At 47.8% G+C, this 21,087-nt stretch overlaps 1 protein-coding gene across 1 annotated transcript in view; it reads right to left on the reverse strand.

The window, feature by feature from the left end:
* DOCK3 (dedicator of cytokinesis 3) overlaps positions 1–21,087 on the reverse strand; it is a 377,800-nt gene that overhangs the window by 17,026 nt on the left and 339,687 nt on the right. The window contains exons 34-44 of the mRNA XM_065885910.1: positions 19,654–19,680; positions 19,433–19,528; positions 17,691–17,751; positions 16,860–16,953; positions 14,439–14,587; positions 8,111–8,197; positions 6,663–6,767; positions 2,441–2,582; positions 1,266–1,432; positions 1,027–1,113; positions 368–547 (exon numbers count right to left, since the gene is read on the reverse strand). Coding sequence (XP_065741982.1) covers positions 368–547; positions 1,027–1,113; positions 1,266–1,432; positions 2,441–2,582; positions 6,663–6,767; positions 8,111–8,197; positions 14,439–14,587; positions 16,860–16,953; positions 17,691–17,751; positions 19,433–19,528; positions 19,654–19,680 — 1,195 coding nt within the window. The remainder of the gene's footprint in view (positions 1–367; positions 548–1,026; positions 1,114–1,265; positions 1,433–2,440; positions 2,583–6,662; positions 6,768–8,110; positions 8,198–14,438; positions 14,588–16,859; positions 16,954–17,690; positions 17,752–19,432; positions 19,529–19,653; positions 19,681–21,087) is intronic.

The following is a 21,087-nucleotide window of genomic DNA, read 5'->3' on the forward strand; positions in this document are numbered from 1 at the left end:
CAGGCAGGGCTGGTGGCCAGGGTGAGGGGACTAGTCTCTTAGCGAGCCCACAACTCACTTCTCGTGAAGGGCTGGGCTCTCAGGCTCCTCTTGGAGGCCACTTAATATCCTTCCATCATCAGATGGATTACCCATCTGTCAGAGTTCAGAGAATAAAAAGGAAGAAAAGGCCCCATCAGAGAGGGGGAACAATGGAAACAGGGAGTGGCAGGGAGCTTAAAGCTTCATCCCAGGACCATCCTTGGTCAGCTGAGGTACAGCCAGGAGAGGGCTTGTTGAGAAGGCTTCCCTCAGAGGCTGGAATCTCAAGGAGAGGCGCCTGAGAACTGCTTTCCCAGCCAGGGTTTAGTCTGAGACCCCAGCTCACCTCTTGGTAGCGTGCAATGCCTCCGTTGACAGCGGCGTCAATGACGCCATTCAGGCACATGCTGAGCAGGTTGATGTTGCCATGCACCTGCTTGTGCTGATACTGGCTGATCAGGGCCCGCAGCTCCTGGTTCTTATTCTCAACCACTTGGATGGCATTCTCCAGGGGGCTCACCTCCACCTGGGGGCACACAGCAATGGTGTCATCCCAGGCACAATGTCAACCCCTCCCTCATCACAGTCCTGACAGCAGGGATCTGTGACCTGTGATTCTGATTCCCTGCCCTTGTTCCTGTGGAGCTGGGACTCCCTGAGCCCTTTCTAATTTCCTCTTCTAATCTGTAGGCACTTAGAAGTACAGTAAATAGAGAAGAGCACCAGTTCTGAAGTCAGAGGTCTCTGGCTTCCTGAACTTCAGAGAATAGTTTCTGCATTCATAAATTGTGAGAAAAAAAAATACCTGGTGCCTAAGGGTGTTGTGAATATTAAATGAGAGAACGAAGGTGCACAAAGCCTCCAGCAAAGGACTGCCTGTAGCAGCCTAGGCCAGGTTGGCGGCCTAAGCACTCTTTCTCTCTCTTCAGTCCTTAGAGAAAGGCCCCCAAAGCAAGAACTGAGGAAGCAGCTGTGAAAATGAGCCCCATCTGAAATGTGTCTCACCAGCTCCCTCCTCTCCACTTCGAACCACCGAGAGATGCCAGGCAAGCTGTGGGTCAGGGTCAGCGTGGTACGCTCGATCCACAGGCTCTGCAGGGAAGGCACAGGTAGGTTTAGGCCATTAAGTGATTTTTACCATGCCCTCCCTGCCCGAAGGGTGAGACACTGATGAGCTCCTGAGAATGTGGGGCTTGCCCCGGCCTCGCTATAAGCACTGCCCCCACTTCCCTAGATTTGTTCACCTTGAATTCATTCTCCTTGTCCTTGGGGCCTTTGTGAAAAGGCCTGTCGTACCGGAACTTCCTCACATTGTTGACGCGGTAGAAGCTCTTGACGCGATCTGGGACCCTGTCCATCTGCAGGACGTCCACATAATCTGGAATGGGCGTCACTGCATAGATCTGCAAGTCTGGGCAGGAAGTGAAGGAGAAACCCAGAGAGACTGAAAGAGAGATGGACCTGAGTGGCTGACCCCTGTCATCCCCCCAAAGGAGAGAGGACCACCACAGCCCTGTTCCCTACTGGCAGCAGCAGCATTTCAAGAGGCAGATCAGACCCAATCACAGACTGAATCTCCCTATCTGCCCCTCTCCCTGCTCCAGCAGTCAGTCTCCTGAACACTCAGCCAAGGTGAGATGTCAACAGCTAGGTGTTCTCCAGTGCCCCTTTAAGAAAGAAGGGAAAGGGGTCAGGAGAATGCAGGTGCCCACCCCACAGAAATGAAAAAGCTGCAAGAGCCTGGGTCTGCCCACTGTGGGTAAACTATATTTACTGCAAAACAACATTTTAACAAAGTACTCTTTGGGATCTCTGTGGCAAGATAACATATGGGAGTCTACCTGCCCTCCTCTCTCTGGAACAAGCTTGCTACAGTCATGGCAACCGTCATGAGGTGTTCAAGGAAGCTGTGTGTGGGGAATGAGGGGCAGGCCAATGTTTGCATTCAGACTTCCAAGTGCCTCAGACCCCCCCGTCTCCTCCCCCATCCCCAGAGCTGTGCCTCCGTCCTGCTGGCAAAGGCTCTGGGTAACAACAGATGCACGTGGGAGTAGAGCAGGACACAGAAGTGGAGTATCCCTGCAGCAAGAGTCCACAGTGATTGCTGCTGGCTGCCTAGGCAGACCCTTCATATGGCAGGGTGGGAACTCAGGTGCTGGCAGCAGCCAACCAGAGGGATAAAGGTCCCCCTGAAGCTCAGCTGATGACCAGGCCCCCATGGCTAAGGGCATGCCATGGCCCCTCTGTGAAGCACGAGTGCCCTGCTAAGTGTCAGTCAGTAACGAGAACACACTCTGCTTCAGGACTTACAGGTAACCTGGCCTGTATGGCCAAGGACATGGCAGAGGGGTAGCTGACTGGGTGGGCCTCACCTCCCAGGATCCCAGCCCTCCTTCCCCTACTAAGTGTCAAAAGATACACTGGGCATCACACTGCAGGATGGTGTCGTCTGGGTGGTTGGGGTGCTGCATGGCGACAGCCTGTGGGAACTCACTGAGCATCCTCTGCTGGAAGGCCTCCAGCCTCTCGTAGTCGTGGCCACGGCACACATATTCTTTGTTCTGCCACAAATGGGAGAGCACACTCAATGCCTCGCCTGCTGCCACCCATCCCCTGCATCCTCATCCCACAGACGTGTCCTAGGAACCCCTGTGGTAGGCATGGACACAGCACTAAGTCTCTGCCTTAAGGGAAATGATGGTCAAGAAGGGTAAGGGACAGCAGAAGGGAGAAATGCACTGTGGTGTGACAGCCCGGGGTGGGAGGTACGGCAAAGGCTGCAGGAAGCTTGAGGGAGGGAGGGCTCCTCACACAGGAAGGGATGCAAGTGGGGAGGCGGGGTGAGATTTTGGAAATAGCCATGCCTGAAAAGAGTCCTTGGAAGGTCCACCTGGGTTGGTGCAGTAGAGATGAGTGGGGGGCAATCTATGTGGGTACAATGACAACCAGGGCCACAAGCCAAGACAGGAAAAGGCACAGCAAGCAGGAAGGTGCTTGTGGAGAACTGGTGGGAGGGTGACTGAACATGCCTGCAGGTGTGTGCCAAGGAGTATCACTATGGGTGCCACCAAGTAATTTAGAAAAGGGGGTGATCAGGTGTGTGTTTTCGTAGGATCACTTTTTTTTTTTTTTTTTTTTTTGCAGTACGCGGGCCTCTCACTGTTGTGGCCTCTCCCGTTGTGGAGCACAGGCTCTGGACGCACAGGCTCAGCGGCCATGGCTCACGGGCCCAGCCGCTCCATGGCATGTAGAATCTTCCCGGACGGAGGCACAAACCCATGTCCCCTGCATCGGCAGGCAGACCCTCAACCACTGCGCCACCAGGGAAGTCCTCTTTCTTTTTTTTTTAAAAAATAAATTTATTTAGTTTTGGCTGCGTTGGGTCTTCATTGCTGCGCGTGGGCTTTCTCTAGTTGCGGCGAGTGGGGGCTACTCTTTGTTGCGGTGCACGGGCTTCTCATCATAGTGGCTTCTCTTGTTGTGGAGCACGGGCTCTCGGCGCGCAGGCTTCAGTAGTTGTGGCACGTGGGCTCAGTAGTTGTGGCTTGCGGGCTCTAGAGTGCAGGCTCAGTAGTTGTGGTGCACGAGCTTAGCTGCTCCATGACATGTGGGATCTTCCTGGACCAGGGATCGAACCTGTGTCCCCCGCATTGGCAGGTGGATTTTTAACTACTGTGCCACCAGGGAAGTCCCCAATTACAGATTTCTTAAAACCTCATGTTACATCATATTTGGTACAGGTTAGGACTCAGTTTTTCTCTTTGTGTACGGAAGGCATGACAAGGCACCTTCAACCCTGCTGCTCTGCCTACCTCACAGCTGGTCAAGAGTGAGTGGGTGGAGGAGGCTCCTCTGAAGCTCTCTGGTGACATCTGTCTGCCTGCCTAGCTGCCTCACTAGATTCACTTTGACAAATGGTGTCAGGCACTGGCAGCCCCTCTTGGCATGTCTTCAGAGGAAGGGGGAGAGAGAGGTTCCACAGGGCCAGCCCTACGCTTCCCAGTACAGGGATAATCACAGGCCAGGCTGTGGATGACCTCAGCCTTTTTGGAATAGGATTTTTGCCCACTTTTCACTTCTTCTCTTACTATGGGAGAACTCAGCTAAGGCTAGGCCACATGTCCAGATGGATCAGAATGGAAAGGCAACACTGGAAGGGAAGTCAAGGTCAGGAGGAGCAGGCTGGCCTCTCCAGTGGAACAGACAGAGGACAGAGACATTTCTAAGTCCCTTGCTTGATAAGGAGAATTGACAAAGAAGGTAACTGTTTCGAACTTGCCTTTTCATATCCACTCACAAACGTACAATCCTCTCCAGTGTCTGTTCATGAGTCAAATGAAGAGAAACAGAAATTCCCCCAAGGAGGGAGGGCTGGATGTTTTCCTGTCTCCATGCAGATTAGCAGATAATCACATTTGTGAGGCAAGACGGGCAGATGGTCCAGAGAACTCAAGCTGACAGAGCTACAGTAATAGATGGCCTATGTGGGAAGGTGAAAGAGTAGCCTAGTGTTCTGGGGAAGACCCAGCAGGAGGAAGGCACAGAGCATTGACCTTGAGGCTGGTTGCCGCTTTCAAGTCTGCTCAGGCGAGAGCCCCAGCATCCCTACATGAGACAGATCTGGCTGCCACTGCTTTCCATTTTGCCCTTGCCATTTACAAGGCAAACGGCTACCTCTACTGGACTTATTCCATTTGCCACAGATGAACTGAGCACCTGAGGGAAGGGAAGGCAGCATGTAGCCAGGCCAGGCAGATTTGTATGCATGAAACATAGCTCCTAGTGTGGAAAGAGGATGGACTGATGGATGATATTTCCTAACACCTCTTGTTATTTTTCCTCCATTACTGGCACCCTTGAAACCATATTTGAACATTTAGACTGTCACTTGAGAACACTGTATGAATGGCTCAGATGCAGGTACTATGCCAGGTCCTACTTGTCAGAAAGCTCTGAGAGCCCTGAGATACTGATGTTCCCTGTGACATGAGCATGAGGGGTGGGAGCCAGGTGGAACCGTGATGGAGACCTCCTGCTTGACAAAGACAGAAATGGGGAACATCAGGGCCTGATTTTGTAATACTCAAAATAATGATGTTTTGGAGTAAAATCTGGTTGATGACATACAAATTGTGGGACTAAACAAGGAGAATAAAATGACAAGCATAATTTGCAAAGATAAAATGTGAAAGAAATAACTTACAGGGCTATAATCATTAGCTTATCAAAGGGCTTCGTAGAGATGCTTTTGGTTTCTAATTCTTGTACTATTCCTTCTTTCTTTTTTCCTTCTTTCTCTTCTGTTGACCTTTACCCCCACTGCTGTTGTATGATCTATGCTGATGGGGGCAACAAACATGCCACTTCTGATATGCCTGGACTGGATGGTCCCTAGAGAATGAAGGAGGTCCAGTCTCCTGAGGAGATCCTCTACTTATTCACATTCTGCTACTATAAACACTCCTGTGCAACAGACTTAGAGCCTTCTGGGGATCATGATCAGGCAGAGTGTGCTTGCTGTCCCTATCACTATTGCTAGTTCCTGCAGAAATCACTTTCATTTTAGCCTATAATGATTACTGCCCAAGAAATGTGCATGTTGACCTGCCTTACATCTGAAATGTAGTCAGCCTGGACTTTGTTGCTTAGCAGACTGGCTTTTTGTAAGGAGCCATTAAGCTCAGTTGACCTTTGATGAGATACCAAGCTTATTGCTCACTGGCTAAAGCAATTTCTCCAGTAAGATAGGATCCCAAACACATCAAGGGAATCCTATGAATTTTCCCAGCTGCTTCCTGGACACTGAACCTTAGTATGATACTGGAACTGGGGACAATCGGAGCTACTCTTAGGTCTCAACTGCAGCCCTAGGGCTCTTTCATCAGCACAGCTTCGTTTAGGTCATTTGGGAACAGCAAATCCGTGTGGGCTACAGCCTACAAGCCCAGGCTGCCTTCTCCTGGAACCTCTGGGTTGTGCTGATTAAAGAGAAAAAAAATCGCAACTGTTTAACTGGTGTCAGTATGTCTGTGCTCAGTCATTCCTTCCACTCTGTTTATATACCAGCTCAGCCTTTCCAGCAATGGTGGAGGAAAATGGCTGTAATCATCATGGGCCAGAGAACTGGCTGCCTAGGAAAAGCTTTCCACAGCCAAATCCCATGTTTGGCAGCTCCCACAAACTCCAGGAGCAAGGGGACTATCCTCTGAAATCTCTCAAATCAATAATTCTCCACCCTGGTGTACTGCCAACTGTTGAGGTCAGGGCTGTACTGAGGTCCTGTCTGGCTGAGAACAGTCACACTGGAGAATTCCAGGCACTGGAAACAGAAGTTGGAAGGTTTCTAAACATACCTATGGGACATTCTCACACCCTGGTCATTTCCTGCAGGAACTTGGTTGATTTGGTAAGAAAACCACCCTCATACATTCCAGGTAGCTACAAAACAGTACTGCAGAGAGAAACAGTCTAAAGTTGGTAGCCAGTCCAGTCAAATTAAGCCAAATGCTTTTTGTTGGCTGGTCATTCCTTCAAAAAGAAGTATTCAATAGAATAGGAAAAAGGTTAAAAAAAAAACAGGTTATAAATAACTTACGTGTAAAATATGATAGAAGTTCTTGTGACTACCTGAATGGACTCACCCGAAGGAAAAAAGGAAACTTCCTGCCATAGAAGCCGACCCGAAAGAACTCAGGCTCCAGGCGTTGCTGTTCCGTGATGTTGTCATAGTAGCTGGCCTCCATTTTCTGTGAACGAGAAAGGCAGTTGGCTTGACTGCTAGTGGTGTCCAAAGCAAGTTCTCCCAGGCCTAAGTAGACACTGTCTTTTGGAAAGAGAACATGGTGACTCAGTCTAGATAAAAAGTGAGCCCCTAGCCCTGATCAACCTCTCCCTGGGGAACTGCCTGATGGAGAGGAAGTCTTCGCTCTCCATTGTCATCTGACGGTGAAGCAGCCCTGAGAGGCTGCTTGGAGTATCCTTCCCAATGAGTAGACTCAGCCCCACAGAGGCTCAGGCTTCCTGTACTTTCAGGGATACACATTTAACATGGACTTCCTTTTTTTGCTCAGGAATTCCTGGTTTTGACTGATACTCACTATACCAATTGAGTATAAGCTAGTGTTGCTTATAGGTGGCACCATTTTCCATCAGTCCATCTGCATTGCTCTTGTTCATTTGTCATCTGACTCGATGCTAACAGAATGAGGAAGGCTTAGTTACCAGCATCACTCGTACTGGTCCCAATTTAGGAGATTTTAAACTTTAAAAGTTGAACTAATATCCAGAGGTCTGGTATTACCAAGGTCGATAAGTTTTTTAGTCTTGGATGGCCTGGCTTCAGGTTCAGAAAAACTCACTGAAATCTGACTGGGAAGACAGCCCTAATGCACTCAATCAAGCCAGCCTGCCAGCGGGCAGCAGCCTTCAAAGACCAGTCAAAAAGCTACTGCTAGAGAACCACATCTATTATATAGGCCCAAATCCTGATCAGGATCAGGGAACACAGAAGAGCTAGCCATGCTGAAAAGGGTGCAGGAGGAGGATGAACTGAGATTCCTGACTTCTCTTTGCCAATGACTGTTACGATTTAATACCCAGCACCGGCAACTAGGAAAAATTTGGGAGACCTTCAAAGTCCATTTCACTTAATTTTGAATATTTTTCATCAAAGAAGGGAAGAAGAACTTCCTTTACTTGGGTGCTCAGTATTGACCATAAGCCAAGGCAGTGAAAGAGCTTATAATGTTTTCAGATGAAGCATACCTGAACAAAATCATTTCAGGAAAAGCTTCCTCATGAAGTCGAGCTGCCACCTCCTCCTTGAAACCCCCATCCTAACCTGTGTATGCTGCTTCTCCCTTCCTTGAGCACCAGTGGCCCTCGGGGTCTGGATCATACAATCATTTGTCATGTGTTTGTTTTGGTTCCCCAGCCATAATGCAAGCATCTTGAGAGCAGGAACCTTGGCTTTTGCTTCTCCTGTACTGTCCACAGCACTAAACCAAGGGCTGGGTCCACAGTAAACGCTCCCTTAGAAAAGTGCTAGCACCTCCACTCAGGGTTGGGGTGGGGGAAGGGCAAAGCTCACCCGAATCCAGCTGAGGCTCTGATAATCGTAGAGGCTCTCATACTGACACGCCAGCTCCCTGCACAGTGGGATCCCAAACTCCCAACTCTGCATCAGAAATAGGAAAAAGGCTTCAGCACCTCAGGCAGCCTTGGAATGGCCCAAGTCCACATCAAACATATCAGAGGGCACAACCAAAGGCCTCCTGCAAATCGTATGTCACAAAGAACATATGCTCAAAACCAATTTGTGGAGAACACATAGCACTGGTTTTCTGGCTTGAGGCATAGTTTTCAGGTTTCTACTCAAATGTTTCCACTTCCAAGAGGCCTTTCCCTAACTACCTTGTCAAGGACAGGCACTACCCCAACCATTCTCTTTCATTACTCTGAAGTTATCTTGTATAAAAAAAGTATTTACTTTTTCAAATTGAAGTGCGGTTGAATTACAATATTGTGTTAGTTTCAGGTACACAAAAGTGATCCAGTTATATATATATATATATACACACACACACACACATATATTCTTTTCAGATTCCAATATTACAAGATATTGAATGTAGTTCCCTGTGCTATACAGTACATCCTTGTTGTTTATCTATTTTATATATAGTAGTGTGTATCTGTTAATCCCAAACTCCTACTTTATCCCTCCTCCACCCTTTCCCCTTTGGTAGCAATAAGTTTGTTTTCTCTGTTTGTGAGTCTGTTTCTGTTTGGTAAATAAGTTCATTTGTATAATTTTTTTAGATTCCACATGGATATATAATATTTGTCTTCTCTGTCTGACTTACTTCACTTAGTATGATAATCTCTAGGTCCATCCATGTTGCTGCAAATGGCAGTATTTCATTCTTTTTAATGACTGAGTAATATTACATTATATATATACACACATACACCCTTCGCCATCTTCTTTATCCATTCATATGTTGACGAACACAGGTTGCTTCCATGCCTTGGCTGTTGTAAATAGTGCTGGCATGAACATTAGGTGCATGTATCTTTTTGAATTAGAATTTTTGTCTTTTCTGGATATATGCCCAGGAGTGGGATTGCTGAAACATGTAACTAAAACTAACTCTATTTTTAGTTTTTTAAGGAACCTCCATACTGCTCTCCATAGTGGCTGCACCAATTTACATTGCCCCCAACAGTGTAGGAGGTTCCCTTTCTCCACACCCTGTCCAGCATTTATTATTTGTAGACTTTTTGATGCTGGCCATTCTGACTAGTTTGAGGTGATGTCTCACTGTAGTTTTGATTTGCATTTCTTTAGTAATTAGTGATGCTGAGCATCTTTTCATGTGCCTGTTGGCCATCTTTATGTCTCTTTTGGAGAAATGTCTACTTTGGTTTTCCGCCCTTTTTTTTTTAAATGGTGCAACCACGTTTTTTGGTTTTGTTTTAATGTTTTTTCTTTTCTTTAACACTTAATTAATTAATTAATTTTGGCTGTGCCAGGTCTTATTGGCAGCACATGGGATCTTTAGTTGCGGCATGCATGCAGGATCTATTTCCCCGACCAGGGATCGAACCCGGGCCCCCTGCATTAGGAGCATGGAGTCTTACCCACCGGACCATCAGGGAAGTCCCTCTGCCCATTTTTTGATTGAGTTGTTTGTTTGTTTCTGATATTGAGCTATATGAGCTGTTTGTATATTTTGGAAATTAAGCCCTTGTCGGTTGCATCATTTGAAATACTTTCTCCCAGTCCGTAGGCTGTCTTTTCATTTTGTTTATGGTTTCCTTTGCTGTGCAAAAGCTTGTATGTTCGATTAGGTCCCGTTTATTTTTGCTTTTATTTCTTTTGCCTTGGGAGACTGATCTAAGAAAATATTGCTGCCATTTATGTCAGAGATTGTTTTGCCTATATTCTCTTCTAGGAGCTTTAAGTTGTCATGTCTTAAATTTAAACCTTTAAGCCATTTTGAGTTTACTTTTGTGTATGGTGTGAGGGAGTTTTCTAACTTCACTGATTTACATGCGGCTGTCGAGCTTTCCCAGCACCAATTGCTAAAGAGACTCTTTTCTCCACTGTATATTCTTGCCTGAAGATTAATTGACCATAGGTGTGTGGGTTTATTTCTGGGCTAAAAAGTATTTACTTTTATGTTGTATTAGTCTCAATTAGATGATAAGCTGCATGAGGGCAGGAATCCTGTTTATATCCTTTATCCTCAGAGCCTAGAACAGTGCCAGCCATGAGCAGGTACTCAATAAAGATTTATTTAATGAGTTAATGAAGGAAACAATGACTTTTAAACTAAGATCATTTAAGCTTAGAAACAAGTCTGGAAGCTAAGTAGGAAGTAGCTATCCAAGGGCTTGGTAGTAGGTCTGATAATTTCCTTTACAGAAATGTTCAAATCTTAGAGCAGGCTTCAGATAATCCTTGCCTACTCACGTCTCGGGCTGTTTCCGTGGTGTGGCTCCTATTATGGTGGCCGGCTCATCTAACAGTGGCCTTCACTAAGGGGCAATATTGTCCATTTCCTCCTCTTTTTAATACAGTGCTTTCTCTCTTGGCGAGATTGGAAATCAAAGGTTTACTTGACATTTTAGCCAGGCTCTTCTCCCCAACTTCTAAGTACTAATTAAAATTTTTATCATAGGAAAATTTTAAACATATAGAAACACGGAAGTATGAACCCCTAGGTACTCATCACCCAACCTCAACAATGACCAACTCATGGCCAGTCTTGTATCATTAAATATCTCATCCACTTACTCCTCCCCATAGTTTTGGAAGCAAATATCAGATATCATACTATAATTGTACCCATCAATATTTCAGTATGAATGTTTAATAAGGACTATATTAAAAAACAGATTTGAAATAGCATCAGGGAGAAGGACAATACTCTCCATGTTTTATTCATGACTGTGTTTCTTTTTAAAAATTAATTAATTAATTATTTTTGGCTGCGTTGCATCTTCGTTGCTGTGCACGGGCTTTTTCTCTAGTTGCTGTGAGCGGGGGCTACTCTTCGCTGTGGTACGCAGGCTTCTCATTGCAGTGGCTTCTCTTGTTGCGGAGCACGGGCTCTAGGCGCGTGGGCCTCAGCAGTTGTGACTCGCAGGCTGCAGAGCGCAGGCTCAGCAGTTGTGACACACGGGCTTAGCTGCTCTGCGCCACGTGGGATCTTCCTGGACCAGGGCTCGAACCCGTGTCCTCTGCATTGGCAGGCGGATTCTCAACCACTGCACCACCAGGGAAGCCCAGGACTGTGTTTCTTATCCTTTGAAGAAATTAACGCCATATGGATTGAACTGCAGGACCAATTAAAAATGTTGAAACAAACCAAAGAGAATTTTAAATAGACCCTGACTCCCTGCTCCGATACAATGCCTCTGCCTCAGTGAGCTAGAAAGCCTCTTGTACCCCCACATCACAGCTTTTAAGGGGGCACATGTCTGTCCTCTCTCTGGCTCCAAGTGCTGCTTGGGCAGGTTTCAGTGAAGGGCCCACAGGAGGGTCTGCCTGGCAGGAAGATCCAAGGGGGCTGGCGAAGCAGCTGAGCTGTGTGCAGACTGCTAGCCAGCCTGTAAGGAGCGCCCCATGGGGAACTGCTCATTTAGGTGATGAGGAACCCATGTGAGGCTAAAGGCGCTTTGTCTGCTGACGGTAGCTCTCAGTAAAGCAGTTCTACTCTATTAGGATCAATGCTTATCTGCCTCGCTGGCATCTCTGCCCTAATTTGTAGCCCTGCTGCTCCAAGCCTGCCCCTCCAACCCCCAAGGGTGAGCCAGGACACTCTGTCAGCCTTGAGGGTTGTGCTGGAATGCTGGGGGTTTTGAGAGCTACCTCGGAACACAGGGAGGGAACGTCCTGCAGATACAATGCATCCCATCTACATCTTCTCTCTTGGTTTCCTTCCTTCTGGCAGGAGGCAAAGCCAACTACACAACTACTAACCAGTGTCTGAAATCCAATCACTTCTACCAGCTTGGGCAGATGTGTGTTTATACATCCTTGTTGCCCCCACTGACAGGGATGGCACAAAAGTTGCACTGACTTGGCTCACTTTACTCAAACTGGAAAGGAAGGCAAAAGCCTGGGACTCCAGGCTGTCAGTCTTTGTACTTCTGTCTACACACAACATTTTAGAAGCAACAGACTCATTCCTTCAAAGGAGTGTGAACAATAGCAGCCCTCAGCAGTAGAGTCCAAGCCCACCCCCACATGGAGGGTTGGTTCGGTCCTGATGGCCTGTATGCTTTAGGGGTCAGAGGCCTCCTCCCAGCTTCCCTTACTGTCTGCTCCCTCTTCCCTGAAATGAAGGACCAGCTCCCATCTTCACGCCTCCCCTTCCTTCTATTTTTTAAAATTTATTTATTTATCTTTGGCTGTGCTGGGTCTTCATTGTTGCGCACCAGCTTTTCTCTAGTTGTGGAGAGCGGGGGCTACTCTTCGTTGTGGTGCGCGGGCTTCTCATAGCGGTGGCTTCTCTTGTTGCAGAGCATGGGCTCTAGGGCACGTGGGCTTCAGTAGTTGTGGTGCATGGGCTTAGTTGCTCCGTGGCATGTGGGATCTACCCGGACCAGGGCTCAAACCCGTGTCTCCTGCATTGGCAGGCAGATTCTTAACCACTGCGCTACCAGGGAAGCCCAGGAGCACTTTTCTTGCATCAGACAGGTTTTGCTTTTCTGGAGCCATTAGCAAAAAAACCCTGAATGCTTTTAAGAGAACTGGTTAGCCCTATCTACTGGTTCTGTCAGGTATGAAGGTACAGAAACAGAAAAGTTGGACCTTCTGTATGAGCCCAAGAGAATGGTTGTGATAAATACCCCTTTGAGGATGAACTCATGAAAGGGCTCACTGAGTGGTCTGTTCTCAGCACAGAAGCTGCTCCCCCAGCAATTCACACCAAAGTCAGGGCTGCTAGAAGGAGGGGAAGATCCCTGACAAGGTAGCCTACAGAGCCTCCCAGTCCTTCTCCCCTTCCTGCTTATCCACAATACTCAGGCAGGTTTTGCATTACCTTCCCTTGTTCATACTAACCTTTAAACCTGCTTTCTTAACACTACTGTAGTGTGGGGTGAAAAGGGGACCATTAATGCTCACGTGTCCCACTGCTGGGCTCAATCAGATAAGCATAACTCTACTCTGTACTCTATGCCCATGGAAAGAAAAATAAGCTAATATACTAACAACACTCATGCACACTCACACCATGCTTATGCCATTCCCTCAGAGCTGGGAGGGCTCGCTGGGCATATGGGTACGTGGCAGCTCCAGGTGGGCTGGGTGCCAGGAAGACAGACCTAAAAGTGTACTGGCATGGGGCCCTCTGTCCATCTCTGGACCAGCAAGGAGAGGAGCCTTTGGGCTGGCACTGTGGCTCAGTCATGTGTGGCTGGCTGACAGCTAAGCATGGGTCTCCTTTCTGGGCCAGGTGAAATGAGAGCTCCTGAGGTTTTGGAAAGGTTCCTGCTTACCAGTGTGTTCCCTACATGGGTGAATGTTTTTGACAAACAAAAGTCTCTCATGTTGTGTAAAACTGATGAATGTTTTCTGATTTATGGGCAGAAGTTATTAATGTTTAAATCTTTCTTTTTTTATGATAAAAAAGCTTATTTTAAAAAACCAATTTCCATTCAAGTCTGGAGTTCAGCCACTATAGTTCCCTGAACAATCCTGTTTCAGCTTTTTAACATGCTCCAAGCTGAGTAATGAGAGAACAGCTTCAACAAGTTACACAAGCGCAGCCTTTCCAGTGTATGGGCCATAGGTGGGTCAGAGGGCCCCACAAGGACCTCTCCCAGAGATTGGAGCAGAATGGCTGGGAAGTCCCAAGGAAGTCTGAACCAATGCTGACAATGCCTGCTAATTCCACAGAATCAAGTTTAATAGAGAATAACCCCAATGAGAGGAGCCCAGACTATGCTGTAAGGAAGGGAAATCCAAGACAAGAACATGTACCCGTAAGAGGCAGTACAGGCCTCCGTTGGCTGTGGTTAGAATCCATTAATTTTTACAGCTCATATTTTCTATAGCAGAGCAGAAAGCTACAATAATTTAAGTAAATCTAATATATATAAGCAGGGGGCCCAAAGCCCCTGCTGTTGGAGCATTAGTATTTACAGATGTGCAAAGCTGGTATGTGGGGTTGTCTCTTACATCCCCAATCTGGAATTGGCTTCCAAGCCACAGAATTAAGCTGTTATTTTTTTTTCCCCAGAGAAAGTCATGCTGCCTCCAAATCTAACGCACACATATGGGCCTCCACCCCCTCACCACCCCACACAGTACCCTCTGCAGCTGCTGCCATCCCTGTAGCGTTAAGATGCCACGTAGTACAGTAGAAGCTGAGACGCTCAAAGCCTTGCCTAATAACACCCACCTTGCCTTTGTTGAAGTAGTGGATGATCTTGCGGCACAGTCCCTCTTTGCGCTGCCACTCTGTCTGGGATGGGTAATGGAGGAATTCCCGCAGTGGCCTTTCCTCCCACTGTAGCAGCTCACAGTAGAGGAGCAGAGTGAACGCAGCTTCTGTGGGGACAGGGGCTATGGAGGTCCAGGGGCAGCCAGGTGCCAAGGGACCAGGCTAAGCAGCATGCCAGCGCAAGGCATGTACAGCCCAGATCAGGGATGCTGGATACCAAAGCTGAGATAGAGGGGCTGTCCAGCCAGTGAATAGCCCGTGAACACAGCATGAAGGAACCAAAGATCCTAGTAGACACCTTCCTCCCTTAGCCTGGTCACCTGCTCTGGGTGCTAGATAAAGTATGGCTCAGGTACCTAGGGGTCTGTGTACAGGTTGCTTTGCTCTGGGACACACTGACATGTCAGAGAGAGTTCTTGGGTTCCTTTTGGCTCAACTGACTAGAGCTTCTTTTCCAACCTTTTCAGAACTGGCTCTGAGGGGTAAGCACTGACTAAGGCTTTTCTCAGCCCTCCCGAAGCCAGCCTCAATGCCTCCAGCTCCATTTTCTGAGCTCAGCATGGCCCTGGGAATGACCCTTTCTCCTTATCTTGACCGTTTCTAAAAGGACCAGAGAGAAGGAGTGTGTACGGTGATAACTGTGTGATGGGCTCCATTCCTGGAGGAAGCTAAAATGGATGCTGGGCGCAGGGCGGGGCCCTGTGACACCTCCCATACATGTGGAACAGTTGGAGAGGGTTTACAAAACAACCGCAGCTAAATGCTGTAGCTTCCTAAATCCCAAAGACTCAGTAAGACTGAGTTACAGCAGCGGCTTATAGTCCCATGATACAGTCTGCTCTTTCCTGTTCTATTTGCTCAGTTTTAGTGGGCATCTCCTACTAGCAAGTTAATTAGTTCTAGCTTCTGCCTGGCCTTCAAGGCCCTATTCAAATCTGCTCCCCATGACTATGAAGAATCTCTTTTCAAATTATCTAGTGACCCACTTCCAGTTTTAGCCAGGTATATTGCCTGCAGCCACTTTCCAGGCTCCTGCTCACGTTTGCGCTCTGCCTATGCTCTGGCTACTGGACCCTCCTGCCCAGGGATATACGTGCCTCCTCACTGGAGCTGTGAAGCCCCTTCTCACTGGGAACAAGCCCATGAGGCCCTCAAGGCCTCCCTCTAGAACTCAGAAAACCATGTGAAATCCTTTTCTTCCCTGCCAATATTCTTTTCAGATGTTACTCCTGAGGCCACCAGAGGCAAGGCTCAGCAACCTCTCTCTGTCTAAATTCCTGACATAGCCTTTCAGTGATGGCCCAGTCCTCCAGGAGTTTAGTAAATGCCTCTATTGATACATGGAACTTTTCAGTCTATCACTTCACTGCCCTCTCAAAGGGCTGCTGGGATCATGGGTGGAAGTGGACGCAGAGAATGGCAGGTTCATCCCAGTCATTTCAGATTTAATTCTTGCCAAGCTGTGTCAGGAAAGGTGGAATCTATGCAGAACACTCTTTAACATCTAACATAAAATAAGGAAGGAGGATTCTGTGTTTCTACAAATTCATCTAATTCTCGTAATGCTGTGGACAAGAATAGCTTGAATTTCCTGGCCTATGATACAAATTCAAGTCCTATGGCTCAAGGGCTAAGATGTGATGGCTGGTCACCACAGTGAAGAAGTGGCTATTTTGGGGGAACTATGATACAAGGTAATCAGGCAGGACACACATGGGTACACATATCTTCCTGACTCAAAGTGGCGCTCAGTAAACAGAGTGTGACAGGTATGTTGAAATGCTTTTAAATTTGTTCTTTTAGAAAGGGCCGTAGTAATGGATTAAATTGTAGATACAATGAAAGGGTCCCTGTCTGGTCTGTCAGAAAGTAAGGTGAACATTCTCCATACTCTCCACTGGGAGCTCAATGTGGGGCTGTTGTGTACTTGCATGGGAGGAGCCCAGACTGCAAGGCAGGTCTGCCAGCAAGTTCTGGAAGTCCCAGGGTTAGGCTGATGTTCCTGTGTTATGGCCTCACTTAGTTCCAGCTGTGAAGGTCCTCAGGGAAGTTCTGCTCATGAAGAGGGACCGTGAGCTCAGGATGCTCTGAACCTGGCACACCAGAATTTGGAGGTCACCCTTGAGGCCTCAGAGCGGGTGAATAGGAGGCAAGGAGAGTGGAAGAGCTTTGGGCAGCAAGGCACAAGTGGAAGTTCCACCTGCTTTTTCTCCACCACGTTACAAAGGAGTTGAGGGAAAGGAGTGAGGTGATGGGCATCATGGGTCCTGACACTCTGCTAAAATCTGGGAGGCACCAGCTCAGAGCCTTTCTCTGCCAGCTGTGCATGTATGTCCAGTCTGTCCTCATGGGGAGGTGTAGCTTCCCCTTCCCACTTACCTGTGTAGTTTTCGGCCTGCAAATGCATGTCACAAAGCTTATGGATATAGCGGATATACATCTCTTCTTTGTTAATCTCAGATTTGTAAAAGTTCTGTAAGAGAGAAGGAAATATAAATGAAGATGGGAGAGGCTGCTGCCTGTGGAGGCCATCTCTGAACTCCAGGCAGCTGGCCAAAACCCTGGGTGTGCTGGACAGGAGGGAGAAGACAGGCCGTGGAGGTAGCCAGCACCAGGAAGAGAAGGGACCAGCCAGAAGGTACACCTGCTGGGGGTGAAACCTCTGGCAGATCTGCAGGAGCCCTGAGTGATGAGACAGAGGAAGAATACCAGGGAAGACTGGAAATTAGAGTATGTCAGGGTTGGCGGGACCTTGCCAAGAGGCCAGGCTAGAGCTCTGTCCAAAGAGAAGCTCATTTCATTCCTTTCCCAAGTAGGAATGTGAGTGATGAGGTGCAAGTTTCCAAGTTACCAGTAACAGAGCTGATGTCCTGACTCAAACCCTTAGGCTTGGAACTTCCCTGGTGGCACAGTGGTTAAGACTCCATGCTCCCAATGCAGGGGACCCGGGTTTGATCCCTTGTCAGGGAACTAGATCCTACATGCATGCTGCAACTCAGAGTTCACATGCCGCAACTAAAGAGCCTGCCTGCTGCAACTAAGGAGCCCGCCTGCCACACCTAAGACCCAGAGCAACCAAATAAAAAACAAAAAAACCAAAAAAACCCCTTAGGCTTATAGCCATGTATTGTAGAAAGGACAGGCCAATCACAGGGCAGGACAGAAGCCACACTACGAGGCAGAGAGGAGGAAGAGCCTATATTCTCTCACCATCAGGTTAACAGTGCAGCCGATCTTCTTATTCTCTGTCTCCTCTCCTTTCATGCAATCCCTGGAAGGGAGAGCACAGATGAATGCACAAAGTGGTGCCTCTGGGACAACACAGAGACCTGCAGTGTCACTGAGGCATTAGTATGTCCAAACCCCAGATGAGGATGCTCTCCAACAGAAACTTCTTCCACAGATGAGACTGTACTGTGAGCTCCCTCTAAGCTTTGGACCCACTCCTAGGGTTCAAAGATCTCTGTTCAACTGGACCCCTTGCTCTGGTGGCAGAGTGTAGAGCCCAGATGCTATATCAGGGCATTAAGTAACACCTACCAATGCCTTCAGCACAAAAGAGTATGTCAGTAAAGTAGAAGGTTAAGTCCTCAAGTTTCCAAAAGGGGAGGCACAGAGCTTTCCTTAAAGGGCAGTTTTCATCTTGTAGGACAGTGTTTCATAGAAGCCAAGACACTCTACTCTAGGGACCCACCTTCAGGACCCTGTGGCTACAGCAACCACGACATGGCTGCCATGTACATAATCTCATTCGCTTTTCTCCCTATAGTGTTCTTCCTGTGCACTAGTCTTTGGAATCCCCTCTAACTAGGAGCAGTTGGTTTGGAGCTTTTTTTCTGATTTAGGGGTAGCTTCGGCCAGAGCTAAGCTGCATTCATGCTGAGTAGGGCTGGGTTTAGGAGGGGTCATGGCTGGCCTTCCAGACACAGAACAGCAGGAACACTGAGAATGAATCCTTGCCAAGGGAGGGCAGGGACTGGTCAAAGCCAAGCTCCTCTGGGGAGGAGAAAGGCCTAGCACAAGGGGATGAAAGAGAATGAGAACCAGACTGGTGAATCCAGCAAGAAGCTTCCTGTACACGCAGCTAGCTGGAGTCCCAGATGCTCTCCCTTGGCATCTGCATGACATGTAGCACAGAGAAGACAACTATTGCTTGGGTCTGGGTTTCCTCTATCATTCCTCCTCATTCCTTATCACCTTCCTCTAGGTTCCCAAAAGGCACTCTTAGCTATCACCTGAACTCTACTGACAGAATAACTAAGGCTGCAATGGTAGCATTATTGTTACTTTTAGGCTAAGTCAAAAGCCATGATATGACTAAGAAGGCAGGCTTTCACGAAAAAATGAATTTCACATGAACTCCCAGACTGAATGTATCATAAAGATCTCTGAGCTCACAGGCTGCCTCCTCTAATCTGCTCATGGCCAGGATCAAGGGACAGAAATAAACAGATTTTACACAAAGAATGGAGGCATGGAAAAGTTGGGTCCCCCTTCCCTGGAAAAACCAAATGAAAGTCCTCCTGGGTCACATTTCTGTACCAGGTGATATTTTCCTGCCCATCTGCCACATGGCTCTGAGGAAGGTCTGCGCTAAGGACCTAACTTGCTCTGGAGACAGCCTTTCTCTTCCTCTCTGCTGTGCCCATTCCTCTGAGCCTTGACTTTTCTGGATGAAAAGCCAGAAGGCTACATGTCCCTGGGATACCTCCTGGATACACGTGCCCACGTATCGGGGGTAAGCCCGGGAAGCCCTGGCCTACCCTGGGAGAAGGCTTTCTTCCTCTTTCTCCTTGGCCATCAGGAGATTCCTAATGACTGGTGATGGCACACAACACCAGAACAGTCCTACCTCTCATGGCCACGAGGTCTCAATTTTAAGGGCAGGGGATCCTCCTGCTGGGGAGAGCATCTGACCAGAGAAGAGGTCAGGTAGGTTCCTGAGAAGATACCTGTAGTCAAGAAGGCGTTCCATGAGGCGGGTGACCGAGGTTACAAAGGAAATGCCAGTCTCGCGCCATGTTTCCTGTTCAACTTTCTCCAGCAGGCTATTGGTGGAAGCAAACACAATGCACAATGCATGAGCCTTCCTTGGGCACCAGAGTAAGGTCCCAGAGCCCGTGGGGCCTGTGATGGATCTGGAGACGGCAGACTTACCACACTGCAGTCTTACCTGGGGTAGGGCCCAAACAGCTGGGTTCTACTCCATGCAGCAGAAAGCAAAGACAAAGCAATTACTGAACTGGCCAGCAACCAATGAACACGTCTTCCATTCTCCTGTGCAAGTTCCGAACTGAGGGAGCGGTTTCAAAGCCCCAGCCCCTTTAGGTGTACACACTGTGAGATCTGTTCTGAAGAAGCAGCGGAGTAAGAGTCCACTGAGGGATAGACCTGGCTTTGCCAATTGGCTGGCTGCCTCTATCACTGCTTAGAACCATCCTCAGCAAACATACTAACCAACGTTTTCAAGTAAACCAAGGGAAAGATTCCAACCAGTCTTGAGGGCCCAGCGTGAAGGACAGTGAGTCCAGGAGTTACACTGTCATCTTCACTGTCATGGGATACTCCCATGTAAAATGTGCCAGAGCCAAGAGCTAAATGCTCAGGTGCTTTTCTCACTTGCCAGCCCATGCTCCTGTCACCTCCAGGTAGCCTCTGACTTCTCCAAAGAGCCTGGCTTCTGAGATCCTCTGCCTTTTCACAGTTGTCTCCTAGGGGATGATGACCTGGATGGACTCTTTCTGTTTGCTCTAGTGATTATCTCAGGTCAAGGTCTCACTCCTGATCCTTTTGTACACTGTCCCTAGCTCCCTAAGGTCATGAAAATCACCTAGAGTGGAAGCCTCAGCCAGGGACCCAGCACTGGGAACTCACACCCACAGCCTGACTGCCGTTAACACTGCAATGATGACAGCTGTCTTCCTTGCACACAGCATCTAACTTGAGCCGAGGCTTCTGGGAAAGTGAGGGTTTCCATGTGACCCATTTACTAGAGCGAGAAGGTAGGACCATTGTCCTTCACCTCTGAGCTGCGTGGAAAAAGCCACTGTGTTCACATTTCCCAAACTGTTCTACAGAGCTCTGCTGTCCTGGAGGACAGAGAGAGGTGTTCTGTGAGCAAAAAAGCATGGAAGATGCTGATCACCACACCTTCCTTTTAGAGAGTTTTCACATCTTTCTAAATATTAAAGGCTTTGAGAAGTCCTATAATACAGAGGCCTGTTCGATTTTATTTAACTGAGTCTTTTCTAAACTGATTAGCCCATGATCCACTCCCACCTCCCCCCAGCATACCTACAAACATCTTCCCCAAACACAGATTGGGAAATGCTGCTCCTTGGTTATCAGTGGCTTTCAGTTCTCAGACGTGAACAGTGTTTATGTAACACTATTTGGTCAGGTAATTATTAATAGCAAGTTATTTTTGTGCTTTTTCCTTCACAGTAAAATCATCAGTTAGTGGCTTAGGAAGAGATTTCTCTTCCTTATTTCCATAATTAGAAACATCTTCAGCTAAAAGAGAAGTACTAAAGGATGGATTCATTTTCACAAATTAAAATTACTTAAATTTCAAATGAATTCACATTTTATTGCATGACTCATCAAG

Source organism: Phocoena phocoena, chromosome 10 (genome assembly GCF_963924675.1).
Source record: "Phocoena phocoena chromosome 10, mPhoPho1.1, whole genome shotgun sequence".
Taxonomy (NCBI): Eukaryota; Metazoa; Chordata; class Mammalia; order Artiodactyla; family Phocoenidae; genus Phocoena; species Phocoena phocoena.